General features: G+C 37.5%; 1 protein-coding gene across 2 annotated transcripts; it reads left to right on the plus strand.

The window, feature by feature from the left end:
* Positions 1-1299: 1299 nt before the first annotated feature.
* LOC113323439 (B3 domain-containing protein Os01g0234100-like) lies at positions 1300-4126 on the plus strand. 2 transcript variants are annotated; one of them, XM_026571756.1, is made up of 6 exons: positions 1300-1544; positions 1652-1686; positions 1810-1963; positions 2064-2270; positions 3094-3184; positions 3272-4126. In XM_026571756.1, the coding sequence occupies exons 1-6, from the start codon at positions 1389-1391 to the stop codon at positions 3838-3840; spliced, it is 1212 nt and encodes a 403-aa protein (XP_026427541.1). In that variant the 5' UTR covers positions 1300-1388; the 3' UTR covers positions 3841-4126. The 2 variants fall into 2 exon arrangements, with proteins under 2 accessions (XP_026427541.1, XP_026427540.1); XM_026571755.1 differs by having other exon boundaries at positions 3094-4126.
* Positions 4127-14395: the final 10269 nt, after the last annotated feature.

A 14395-nucleotide genomic window follows, 5' to 3' on the forward strand; every position in this document is an offset into this window, starting at 1 on the left:
AAGCATCTTCCAATGACGGCTCCAGTGAAGGCACTGTTAATCCCTCTAATGACTAGACTATATTTTGTTGCTTTCCTTCATAGTTGAGCACTTTCCATAGTTTGTAGACATTTTCTTCTTATACTCAGTAGTTTTGTGGTTGAGCCTAGTTTTCATTGAATGATGTTTTTTTTTTTTTATATTCACGATATCTGAGAACCCTAGTTGTAGTATTTCCCAGTAGGGTTGCAATAGAATCTCTCCATTCCATCGAGTCGTACAGCCAAAGAGAACGCGACATTCATAAGTGATGATGCGTTCTTATGTGACCGTGTAATGTCTTCATGATGATTGCATGTAACCCTAAAAACAATGAAGGGGATGTAATAATGGATACTAGAGATTGACCACGAACCTGGCTGCCCTCCAATTGATAAAGTGTTGCAATCCGCCTAACTGTGTGGTGACCAAGAGGCCGCTTTATTGTTGAAGTAGAATGCTCTTCAGAGTACGAAGCGCTTGCCCTAATAATCATACGATTCCTTTGCCTCTTTTATTTCTGATGGGTAATTATAGAAGGAATCAACATTTTCAGTTCTAAAAATATGAAAAGTCGGCAAGGTCGACAAAAAAAACCCTGCCGACTATAGGATTTTTGACATGCAGAGAAAGGTGTTACAAATGCATGATTTGTCGGCAAGGTATTAATTTCATAACCTGCCGACTATAGTGGTATAAGGATGAATATCGTGCCGACTAAAATATAGTCGGCAGGGTATAAGGTTGAATACCGTGCCGACCCTGTAACTGCTGATTTCAGAGATGAAAAGTCGGCACGGTATTCAACCTTATACCTTGCCGACTATATTTTAGTCGGCAAGGTCGACAAAAAAAACCTTGCCGACTTTCGATCCGTTTTGATTCTTCGTTTTTTTTTTTTTTTGATCTCATTATGTATAGTTAGAGTTTTGAAGAAAGATTTTGAAGTTTTTTCGAATATGTTTTAGTCGGCATGGTTTTTTAGTATGGTCAATTTGGTCTTTTAACACCTTTTAGACACCCCTTAGCACACTAGTTTGGATGAGAGTAAAATAAATATACCCTAATTAATCTGGGTATATCCCAGTCTCGCAAGGTTAAATTAATTGGAAGAATATACATTATCAAAAAAATAAAATAAAGAACGTACATTATTTTACCAGTGTAACAGAGGGCAATATTGTCCCCTTAAAAAAAGTTACGGCATTACATGAGTTGTCATGTCACTTAAAATAGTAAACTTTTGGCGATCAAGCTCCATTTCAAACTTCAAACGGTTGGGTTTCCAGTAACTCTCACATAATCTCAAAGAAAAACCCTAATTTCTAATTGAGAAATCTGTGCAAAAAAAAAATCAAAATACAATCAAGATGGACACCCAAGAGTCAGCAGCAGCAGAGGACGATGTATTGAGAATCAAAAATTCTATGGAAACGGAGGAAGAAGACGATGATGGAATGGCTCTAACTCACTTCTCTCATCCAAGCGCTATCGCTTCTTCAAACCCTAAATCTCAAATAACTACGGTTCGTCAATTTTCAACTCTCTTAAAGATTTTTTTCAATTTTTTTTTAGTTTTTTCTTTTTGCACTAAAATCAAAACCAGTTCAGTACTAATAATTATGTTGGACAGGTAACTGTTGCTGATTCAGTGAAGGAGTCAACAGAGTAAGATGTTCAGGAAAAGAAATCATATTTTTGAATTCAATTTTGTTAAGAAGTTGGTGATTTTTTTAACAGGTTTTCTGATATTTTTGAATGTGGTTTTTTGCATTTTTTATTGTCTTGTAGATCTGAAAATAGGAGTCTTAAGGTTGAGAACGGTAAAGCTAAATTGCTAGACCCTATAGAGCGAGCTGAAGAGTTTCGGTCGAGTTTAGACCCTAAATTCCCAAGTTTCGTTAAACTTATGGTTAAGTCACATGTTTCAGGGGAATTTTCTCTGGTAATTGCTCCCATTAGTTTTCTACTTGTAATGATCTATGTCTTGATTGGAGCATAACAAGGTATTGTCTTGATTTTTTTTACTGGCTTTTTGTTGGCAGGGGATTCCCTCGAAATTCTGTGCTAAATTTATGTTAAAAGAAGACATTTCAATGACTTTGTTGGATGAAGAAGGGAAAGAGCACATTGCAAAATACCTTGCTGGAAAATGTGGGCTGAGTGCTGGATGGAGAGGGTTTGTTATTGATCACAAGTTAGTGGAGGGGGATCCAGTGGTTTTCCAGTTAATCGAGATTAATAAATTCAAGGTGATCAAATGGTTCTTTGTTGTGACAAACTTTCGTTCCTTTAACGTTTTTCTTGTTGCTATAAAGTGTATAGATCTCATTGCTCAGAAAAGGTGCGGCACAACTTGTTGCTTATCCAATAAAAATAGGGACTTGTAGGCTCGTAGCATGTTTCGCTATGAAATCAGCGTATATTTTACTACTTTGTTTTTCATGACTTGATAGAACAAACATCCCAAGAAACAAAATTAACCAAAAAAGATTTGTGGTGATCTTGCCAGGCATAATTGCTTAATTGCTTTTCCTTTAAGGGTTTGTGCTCCATTCTGCAAACCTGTCAGAATTATAACCTTTTGAAATCCTGTTTCCCCTGCCCACCTGACTGCATCCTTAAGGGCTGGGCATTTTGCTCTGATCTCATGGTTCATTGCTGTGGAAGCATTTGGCTCCTGGGTGTAACCTGCCAAATTTGTAGTTTAAACCAATTCCACTCTTTTAGTTTCAACAATGAAAAAAGCATCACCGTAAGTATCGATAATAGAAAGTAGGGAGCTTGCCATGTATGTTTTCTCCATGGGTTCTAGCATGATTTGTTTTCACATTTGTGCAAGAAGACTGATTATGAAGTAATTTTCTGATCCTGTGGATTGACTGCATTCAACTTTGGTTTTTCCTTGAAAAACAGCTTCACAATTGTCTCTTAACAGATGTTACTATATGTAGAAGGCAATGATTGCTTCAAAATCAGCTCTGTCATCATCACGTTGTTGGATATGAGTCATTCCTTAACTTTGCAGTGCAACATGTTTCTCATATTTTCCTAATTAATTCCTGTGTTTTATAGGTATACATTGTAAGGACAATTGGCTTAGGAGAAGTTGACAGTGCTTTTGGCCATCTACAACTCGAAGCTTGTGCGCAGAAAAGTTCTCTAGGTATCTTTGCTGGGCATCTCCTTCTGATTGTTCTATCAGTCTCTATTGAACTTCAAACTGTTGGTATTTGTTTGATGTTTAAATTAGGCAAGGCAGGCGATGATACGAAGCCGACGAGAAATACTGTTGTAGGGAAACCAAAGCGTCTTCCTTTACCTGTTGCTGATCAACCTAAAAATTGCAGCGAAGAGGCAGATTCAGAAAATGTGGAAGGTATTAGATTTGCAAGCTCGGTGCCTGAGTTTGAAGATATCAAGAATGTAGAGAGTTTCAACATAATTTATAACGATTTGATTATAGATTCGGAAATGTCCAAACATGTAAGGTCTAGATACTACAAGCTCTGCTGCAGTCAGAATTCGTTCCTGCATAAAAATCTTGTGCCCGGCCTCAATTGTAAATTAGTTGCAGGTATGATTTGTGAAACTGTCAACATTTCTGACGCCATTCAATCTAGCCAAGTTCGCAGTACTTCTAGGGATGTGTTGCAATTATGGAGAAAGAGTTTGGAAGCATTTGAGCACCTTGACATGAATGTGGGTTTTTTGCTTCCTCGGTTGGATGAGCTTGTGAGACTGGCCTCTGAATCAGAACAAGCAGTAGATCTGAAAAGGGACAGAGAAGCTATAAATGAACGAAAGCTTGCGGAAGAGTAGATGAAAATTTTGAAAGGCCAATACTCCCTGGTAATTTTATTCAGTAGGTATGCAGACTAAGATAGGGTCGTTGGAGTAATTTGGATCTCAACTTTTTGGTAACCTATGAAGCAAATCTCAACTTTTTGGTAACCTTAAGCTTGTGAATGCTTCTTGTGTTTCATCAAAACGGGCAATCTATATAGAAATCAGCATTTCAGAATTTTGTTTTTCTTACCAGAACGTGTAAATCTTCTCTTTGTAACCAGACAGTCAGAAATTTATGAATACGGAAGTGCTTAATTTCTATCAGGTGTTAAAATGGGCATTCATAAAGATCCATTTTTATTAGCCGCAACAGATGAACCAACTTTACAGCCGCACAATTTAGAGACATGATTTATTGTTCTTTTCCTGCTTTTATTTTCAGTACAACGAGCCACTTCTTGCTCCCAGTCTAACAATCTGTTTCACTAACTGAGTTTGGTATTATACATTACATACAACATGAAACAGGATACTTTGGTATTCATAAGCAAAATTAGTATGAACAAATCCATTTTATTAGCTGGAACAGATGAATGAACCTTACAGATTATAAAATTTATTGCTGACACGGTTTATTTGAAAGCACGACAAGCTACATCTTGCTCTCAATCTCACACTGTGTTTTGGTAGCATCCAATATGCCCAACATTTTGGGGTTTTCCAATACAAAACAGGGCTTTCAAAAGATTTGTTTAGCATTGTGATTTCATAGCTTCGCCACTTGCTGGGAGAAGTTTGGGTCAATGCAAACAACCACCTGACATAAAAAGTGAGGTATATTGCGTAACCTGACATCATGAAACTCATAAACTGGCAATTATGGGAAAAGGTTGACACTAATTTCTTACTACTGTACATACCACAGTTTGGCCTTCCCCAAGTATCTTGTCACAGAGTCCAGTATAATTTGAAGGCTGCCGTTCATGTTCCCTTGATACTAAAAACCAATATTTCATCAGTTCAGAAATAACTTATACTGTAAAATCTTGCAAGCTATACAAGTAGAATTTTTGAGATGGTTACATTCTTCGACTAGCGCAATAAAGATAAATTAAGTTTCAGGATGTTCACAAGTATGGTGCAAATGAAACCAGATTATACATACTCAATCAGGGACAGACCTGTACTGCAAACTGGCCTGTCCCTCATGCAGCAGCAGTAACAAAACCACCTTTCCAGATTCCATATGTGCCGACTACAAATTGCAAAAAAAGTTAAATTTTTACCTCAATTATTGTAAAGAAGCGATAGATGATACATAATCTGACCATTAATACTAATATTGATTATAGTAACAACTTGTTATTAAAATAAGTGGCATACCTTCTCCAAGGTAATTGATGCAGTAAGTCCAGAAGTAAGCATTGCCACAACCTCAGGATCTGGTCTAGGCACAGGAAGTACGTGTTTTGCACTTGCAGGAACCTGCACTCCAAAATGTAAAGGGTTCCAGACATGCCCATAGATATTTCGTTTGAGAAGATACATGATGCTTTCTGCCTAGTTGAAGACCAGCGGATGCTGCCTATTCTGTGCTTCTCTTTGCATGACCACTTCATGGTGGGGACAAGAAGGATAAAGGATATTCACTTTCTGTTTGTTCTCCAGAACTTTTGGTGAAGCTCCCCAGAACTTCGTTGGAAAAATTCAAGCTACATGGGGATCTCAGCCCATACCAAATGATCCATTTGATAGGTAGAAATGAAGTACAAATTTTACGGAAGACTTCCCAGAAAGCCACCGGCCATCTTTTGTTGGAAATAGTGACACCAATTGAAAAAATACTGCCAAAAATACTTAGCTCGAACCAATGGTTGATTTCGGATGCAGCAGCAAATTGTCGTAGACTCGTAGAATAATAGAGGCACGTATGATATACGTTGTCCTAAAGACAATATTCGCCGGCTACTTTTCTTGTAGAGAGATGCTATAGCCCTATCGACGAGATGTCTCCAGAATACAACTATCGTTAGCGCTCCTCATTGTAGCATACAAGAGAACATCCTTAGAACTTGGCAGCGGCGATAAACAAAATTTAAAATAGAGAAAACTGGATAGTAAAATTGTTTATAGAAAACAGAGGAGCAGATGAAGAGATGTTTTTCTGTTGTGTCAAATGAGCTGAAGACTCCTCTCTTATATAGTGTTCAAGAATATTTTGGACGTTAGAAATAATGGAATAAGATTCCCATGCGTATGACAAAAGAGGAACAAAGATTCTCACTTTGTCAGAAAAACAGTCACTAAGAAAACTGTGTAAAAGAAAAGGCTGCAAAGCTGCTGACTAGAAGACTGTGTAAAGTGAAAGCTTTGGTCTGTCCAAGAGAAGCATACGAACAGAAAACAGTCAACAAAGAAGCATGCGTGTCAGACACATAACACAAACACGTACAATCAGAGAGAAGATTCTTTTACATGCGTGGAAAACGCGTAAGAAAATTTTCAGCAAAAAGATAGGATCTTTTACATGTGTCCAAGAGACCCACACCCACACTCGACCCGACCTGACAGCGTGCGTGCGTGCTTCGGTGCACCGCACGTACGATAAAGGCAACCTTACCCTAGTATAGGTCTTCTCCCTCACACAAAAGTGTGTTGACCCAAAGGACCATGCCCTTTAGCCAAATCTATGGTATTTAAGTCTAAAACTCTTTAGATTTTAGTCTATGTGGGACTATTGTTTTATCTATTCAAATGAAAAAACAACTAGTGGCCAATAGGTCTAGGGATCAAATCATAGTCCATGCATATTTGGTTTTAAAACAAAACTCGTTTTTTCTAACAATTCCCCACATGAATGATAAAACATGTCGACAAAATACGAGAAAACAGAATACATCAAAATTAGGTTAAGGTGTCCTAGAGATTGAACCTTAACTTAGTGAGAGGTTACCAGAACTGCTTGTTGTAATGGTGAACACAATGTCTTGAACCGCCAACAGTGAACGCAATTCAGAAATAACAACCACACTTTGATGCCTCAAAGAAAAGCTGCCAAGCTCTTGTCGTTGTGCCCTTTTTGGCCGTGGGCTAAATCCTGGACTTAGTGAATGTCTCTAGAGAATCAGCTCAAATTCTCATAGGAAGCGGTCCCACTTCCAACATACACATAGGTGAGTCCATTAAGAGTGTCCTGCCACACCTCGCTTTAAGCAAAGCCATGGTACTCATTAAGATCTCAACAGATCATCCTTCCTCGTGCAGGTAGCACTATCACACAGTGACATCATAAGGAGGGACAAAGATAGTGTTGTCTCGATATCACCATAAATTAGTTGTCTCATTGAACCTTGATCTTGGAGATCCATTCACAAGGTTGAGTATCCTTCATGGTGACTTATTCAATGAGTTTAAGTCCCATCCCCCTCGATGTGGATCTAACTACCTCTCTAGATAAACCTTTCGTCAAAGGATCTGCAATATTCTCTTTAGACCTCAAAAAATACATAGAGATGATACCAGTAGAGAGTAGTTGTTTCACTGTCTTGTGTCTTCTTTGTATTTTCCGTTATATACACTATTACTTACGCATCCAATAGCATCTTGACTGTCACAGTGGATTGCGATCGAAGACACAGGCTTCGGCCAGAGTGGAATTCCTCCCAGGAAACCTCGTATCTATTCAACTTCCTCTCCAGCTTTCTCCAAGGCTATAAACTCAGATTCCATAGTGGATCGAGCTATACATGTCTGTTTGGAATACTTCCATGACATAGACGCACCTCCAAGTGTGAAGATGTACCCACTAGTGGATTTGGAATCATCTGAGTCTGATATCCAGTTAGCATCACAATGCCCTTCTAGCACAGCAGGATACTTCCCAAAACTTAAGCAATAGTTTGAAGTTCCTCTCAAGTACCGTAGAACTCTGTAGAGAGCATTCCAGTGATCCCTCCCAGGGTTGCAAGTGTACCTGCTTAATCTACTCACAGTGTAGGAAATGTCAGGTCTTGTGCAGTTCATCAAATACATAAGACTGCCAATAATGCGAGAATACTCAAGTTTATAAATTCCCCCACCCTTGTTCTTTTTCAAGTTACAATTGGTATCATAAGGAGTAGATACAGGTTTAGCATTTTCATGATTAAATCTCTTAAGTACAGTTTCAACATAATGAGATTGACTAAGACTATATCCATCAGACGTCTTTCTGATTTTCATCCCTAAGATTACATCAGCAGGGCCTAAGTCTTTCATGTTAAAATTTTTGTTAAGCATGCTTTTAGTGGTATTAATAATATCAAGGTTACTGCCTAATATGAGCATACCATCAACATACAGGCACACAATAACATGAGAATCATACACAGATCTAATGTAAACACCATTTATCAGATTCATTAACCTTGAAGCCATTAGATACCATTACATGATCAAATTTTTCGTGCCACTGTTTAGGTGCTTGTTTTAAATCATACAGATATTTTTTCAATTTGCATACTTTGTCTTCAAAACCTTTCACAACAAAACCTTCAGGTTGGTCCATATAAATTTCTTCATTCAATTCACCATATAAAAATGCAGTTTTAACATCCATCTGATGTATATGCAAATTATAAATAGAAGCAATAGCAATCAGCATCCTAATAGAAGTGATTCTAGTGACCGGTGAATAAGTATCAAAGAAATATCCTTCATGTTGTCTATAGCCTTTAGCTACCAACCTAGCTTTGTATTTTTCTATAGTTCCATATGTTCTAAGCTTCCTTTTTAAGACCCATTTGCAACCTATGGTTTTATTACCAGGAGGTAAGTCTACAAGCTCCCAAGTTTCGTTTTGTTGAATAGAATCCCACTCATTAATCGAAGCTTCTTCCCAGAAGGGAGCTTCCGGAGAATTCATAGCTTCTTTATAGGTTTGGGGTTCAGACTCTACCGTAAAAGTCACAAAATCTGGACCGAAACTTTTCTCGGTTCTAACCCTCTTACTTCTTCTAGGTTGGGTCTCATCATCTAGAGACGGGGGTTGACTAGTTGAAGGAACATCTGTGAGGTCATCGAGGACCCTTTTGCGAGGTCCAGACCCTAAAGGAAAAATGTGTTCAAAAAACACTGCATCTCTAGATTCCATTATGGTGTTCTGACCAATGACCATGAACCTATAAGCACTAGTGTGCTCAGGATAGCCTAGGAAAACACAATCCACAGTTTTGGGTCCTATTTTGGTTTTCTTGGAACGAGGAATGACCACCTTGGACAAACACCCCCACATTTTAAAGAATGCATAGGAAGGTTGTCTACCTCTCCATAACTCATATGGAGTTTTGTCAGATTTCTTAAATGGAACTCGGTTCAAGATATAGCAAGCAGAGAGAATTGCTTCCCCCCACAGGTTCGAAATTATCCCTGAACTAGCTAACATAGCGTTCACCATATCTATGAGTGTTCGGTTTTTCCTTTCAGCTACTCCATTCGTCTCAGGTGAAGAAGTTTCAGTAGTTTCATGAATGATGCCATTAAGTTTGCAAAATTCTCCTATGGGTATCACATACTCACCCCCTCGGTCTGACCTATGAGTTTTAATTGTAACACCTCTTTGGTTTTCTACTTCAAGTTTAAATAATTTGAAAGCGTCTAAGGCTTTATCTTACTTCTAAGAAGATAAACCTGACAGTATCGTGAGTAATCATCGATAAAAGTGATGTACCATTTTTTACCACCTCTAGTTGGTGTTGATTTCAAATATCCTAAATCCGAGTGGATTAGTTCTAGGGGAGTTGTACTACGTTCAACCTTTTTGTTAAAAGGTTTTCTTGCATATTTTGGTTCAACGCAAATTTCACATTTATGACCTCTGTCAGTGTTTATTTTAGGAATGCAATCTAAAGTAGCAAGTCTTTCAATGAATTTGAAATTAGCATGTCCTAGTCTATCATGCCAAACATGTGAGGAGTCACAAACATAAGCAGAAGAAGATGCATTAACATTCAAGTTTAAAGAAAGTACACTAAGCTTAATCATGTTTTCAGTGACGTAACCTGTTCCTACGGAGTCACCACCTTTAGAGATTACAACTTTGTTAGACTCAGCTACAAATTTAAAACCTTTCCCAAGTAAGATGGTTTCTGAGATAAGATTCTTGCATATGTCCGGGACGTGATACACGTCATTCAATGCGAGAGTTTTTCCTTAAGTGAGCTTCAATTCAACATTGCCTTTTCCCACCACTTTCCGGTGAAAGAGTTCCCCATAAACAATTTCTCATCGTCTCCTACTTTGTCATAGGAGGAGAAAGCATTTCTGAAGTGTGAGAGAAACTACCAAATTTAATAAGACCAGACTGCGATCAAGCAATTTAGTTTCATGGACCTCACTCATATCGACTGTAATGCAACTCAAAATTGAAACTTAAAAGAGTAAAAGATGAGGACGAAACAACATCTGAATTAACAAATCAATGTGCATATACAGTGTCAAACATTTTATTTAGGAGTCCTAAGAGGAAGATCTCTGCCGACCGGGAATTTCAGGATGTTTATTACTCTGCCATACCTCATTTTCTGGGTCAAAATAGCATAACTCACCCCCAAAGTTGCACCGATCGCTCCCACCTTAAGTTTTTCTATTATCTCTTTAGAAACCTCCTTGGCAGCTCTATCAACCTTGGAACAGAAATTCCTTGCTGAAACCAACTTGGTACCTAAACGAGTAAATTGGGCATCCACTTTTCTGGGGAATACATACATAAATCCCTAATTAATCCAAGACATCAGTAAAGAAATAATCTAAATTCGAGTAGAATCAGAAATAGCTAGAGATAGAGAATCATTACCTTAAAGGAGCCGACATTATTGTGATGACTTGAATTTTTTCTCTCTCTTTGTATTCTGAAAATATACAAAGGAAGAAGATTTATTTTATTTTTTGGATCGATTATACCAAGAAAGAAGATTAATTTAGAATCAAATTAAAACTTGATTTAACATAAAAAAAAAACGTACAAAACTTGTTGGAGAAGAAAAAGAAGTAGAAAAGGGTGAAAAAGAATTAACCTTACAGGCGATCCCTACCAAAATAAAATTAAGAGTGCTACAGGTTGTTGGCTTTTTCTAGATTTCTTCCCACGTCCGATTCGACCCGGAGCCGACAATAGTGGTCGGTACTGTTGGGCATGCTAATGATGCGCATGCCAGAATTGCTGGCTAACCTGTCGAACGGGCTAAAATTGTTGGGTATTGTGGCGTAATTGGATAATGCATACAACAGTGAGGGAGGATCTCTTCACACTACCTCACATTTTATACACTACTTTTCTAATTTCTTTTTTTTGTTGTTGCTAAGTTACAAGGTTATTTTTCAATAAAACATATGGTAGAGCATTTGAAGCTAATTTTTTTTGGGAACATGTTTGTCTAACAAAGCTCTACAAACCTACTCATTCCGAAATTCTAAACCTCACCATCTACCGATCTCAATTTTAACCATTGGAAATTCGTTAATTTTCGACGGTTGATTTTCAAAGTGGTAGATGGTGGAGCTACACGTTTCAGAATTTGTTCAATTTTTATGGGTGTGTAGAGCATGGTAAGTCGAACATATCCCAAAAATATTAGCATCAAATACACTACTATTAGGTTTTTGTACGAAAAATAGTATCTAAAGTGTGAGATAGTGTGAATATAGAAGTGTGAGGGGATCCTCCCTCTACAAGAGTAGTGGTTGCGCTTTCTGCTTTTATATATTAAACATCGTAATGTGATTTCTTTCAAAATAAAATAATATAAAATAAAATAAAATATTGCTTCATGTATGATGGAATGTTTTTTGATAGCAAGTTATCGATGTCGAAAGAACAAGAAAAATTTAAAAATTAGGATGATGGGTGTAGAGTAGAGCTGCACAAGACCCGGTCTGGAACCGGAAAAACCGGATAGAAACCGTACCGGAACCAGTGTAGCCGGTATAGGGACTGGGAATAGAATATAAGAACTAGTATAGAGCGGGACAGGTACTGGTTCTTACCTTATTCCCGGCCACCCCGGCCCGATATATCCGGTCAGTCTGGATAATAAGATATTAAGATTAGTATTAATCTTGACCGTCCGTCTACCATATATATTTCTAAATCCAAACCTAGCCACAATTCACTCGATTCTTCTCAAAATAAATTGTTCTTTCACTTCTCCAGTCTTCTTCACAGGGAGCCACCGCCATCACTCACCATTACAGCCTCCACCACCTTATTCGTCATATTCTCTTGTTCTTTACTTTTGGGTACAACAACCATAGATATAAATTAGTTTAGGGTTCAAGTTCAATTGGTTTTGGAGAAATTATGCTTTGTGATTGTTAAATCGGCGGCTTTAGTTGATGAATTACAGAGAAGTTGCGGAAGATGGAGAAGATATGGTGGTGCAGTTGGCTAGAATGGAATGGTGTTGTTTCAACAATTATTGATATATCGATTTTTATTCTTCATATTCTTCCATTTTGTATTAATTTGACTTGAGGTGAGTTCGAATTGATTGTGACGCTGAGAGATATGTTAGATTTGATGAAGAATGAATCTGGGTTCCGATCTGAAGCTGTTGGTTATTGTTAATATTATTATGGGTCATTGACGCTGAATTGAGAGGGGTGGAAGATGAAGATAAGATGGGTATTGCCGTAATGGTTCTTCTGCTGTTAATTGAAGAGAACAAAGATGCGACGGTGTTGGTGAACCTGTTCATCCGTTCAAGAAAAACGGATATGAAAATTGAGCAGAGAAGCCACATGGGATTGGTTTGAATCAAAGAAATCAAGAGATAAAGATCTGGGAATGGATCAAATTCTGTTTATGTCTCTCTTCAATTTCTGTTTAATTATGTTTAAGTCTCTATGCAAACAATCATTCTATTGTATCTCTGTTGAGTTTCTTAAGAACCACTAATTGATTTTGTAACATGGATTCTGATCTTTGGGTTTCCTGAAAATATTTGATACTGAGGTGAATTTGTGAGTTGATATTTTGTTCAATTGAAGTATGAGTAAAAACCCTGTACCGGCTAGAATCGGAGTTGTATAACCGGTACAAGTACCGGTCCTCAAAATGAGGTACCGGTCAATTACATGTACAGATACCTGGTTCATAGAAAACCCGGACTGTACCGGTTCATGTACAGCTCTAGTATAGAGTATATGTCTGGCAGCTGGGAATGGAATTCATGTGAACTTTGCGAGTTCAGTCATGAAGGATTGGGATTCACTGTTTATGTAAAAAAAAATTCATTTTTCTTTCTTTTCTATTTTTCTTTCTTTTCTACCTCGGTAGATTCCTTTTCTAGTTTTTTTTTTTTTTTCATTTTTCTAAAAGAAAAATAAAATAAAAATGCCCAGCATATATATAGACTATAGGCCACTAACATTTCGATTTTTCTTCTTCCAACACTTTATTTTTGCTCCGCTCATAAAGGAATCACTAAAGTATATGCCCGAGATATCTATTTCCTTCCTGTATCGGGTTAAACCATGACCTTGTTGTTGGACATAAAAAGCTTTGTACGGTTTGGTTGTCCCAACGGAAGTCACTAACGTGTCAATGAGCTCCACTGACCACACTCCCTCGTGTAGTCTTGTGAACTGTGTGATCCCTTCAAACATGTCTTCTCTCCATAAAATCATTAATTGTTAGTTACCCTCATGAAAATAGTTATATAGTGCTAATTTGTTTTTTTTTTGGATTTAAAGTTTTTAATTCATTAAGAAAGAAATTTGCACATATATTGAAAGAGAAAAATACTTACTACCTCTGTTTCAAGAAAAAAATAAAATGAGTTGGTTTTCATGTATAAATAACATATGAAACCAACTTATTATTTTGAAACGAAAGAAGTATGTACTAAAATCTGTTGAAAGACGCCATAAACAGTTAAAAGAACTATAAAATAACTATATCATCCCAATGAAAAAAGACTTTGTCTATATCATCATAGAGTTACTGTCGGGTATCCAGGACTTGCAACCAGTGGCGGATCTACATCCAGGCTTTCCCTAGCTAGAGCCAACCAAAATGCGCATAAAATCATTTTTTCTGTTACCTAATTTTAATCGGACCAAAAATTATGTGCAATTTTTAGACTTAGAGCAACTGCAGTGGTGCGATCAAAACCAAAGATCAAAGATCAAAAAAAAGACCAAAATTTGGGTTTAGTCCGTGGTGTGACGCAACGGTACATGATTAAAATTTCGTCAGGCGGACTTTAAAAGTCCGCCCCATTAAAATTCCATCAGGCGGACTTTAAAAGTCCGCCTCATTCCTTTTTTTTTTATTTAATTAAAATTTCATCGGGCGTAATTTAAATCTCCGCCCGTTAACAAGCGTACTTTAAATTTACGCCCAGCATCAAGCGTACTTTAAATTTACGCCCGACTATATTAGAATTTGGGATTTGGTCGCGACCATATTTGGTCTGGAATTTGATCTTTGGTCCAAATTTGATCTTTACTCCGTCCCACTGTGTTAGGATCTCATCCCATAAATTTGGTTATACTCGCCCACTGTGGATGCTCTTAAGCCCGGGGGAAAGAACATTTATAGTTCCGCCCC

This window comes from Papaver somniferum, chromosome 11 (assembly GCF_003573695.1).
Source record: "Papaver somniferum cultivar HN1 chromosome 11, ASM357369v1, whole genome shotgun sequence".
Lineage (NCBI taxonomy): Eukaryota > Viridiplantae > Streptophyta > Magnoliopsida > Ranunculales > Papaveraceae > Papaver > Papaver somniferum.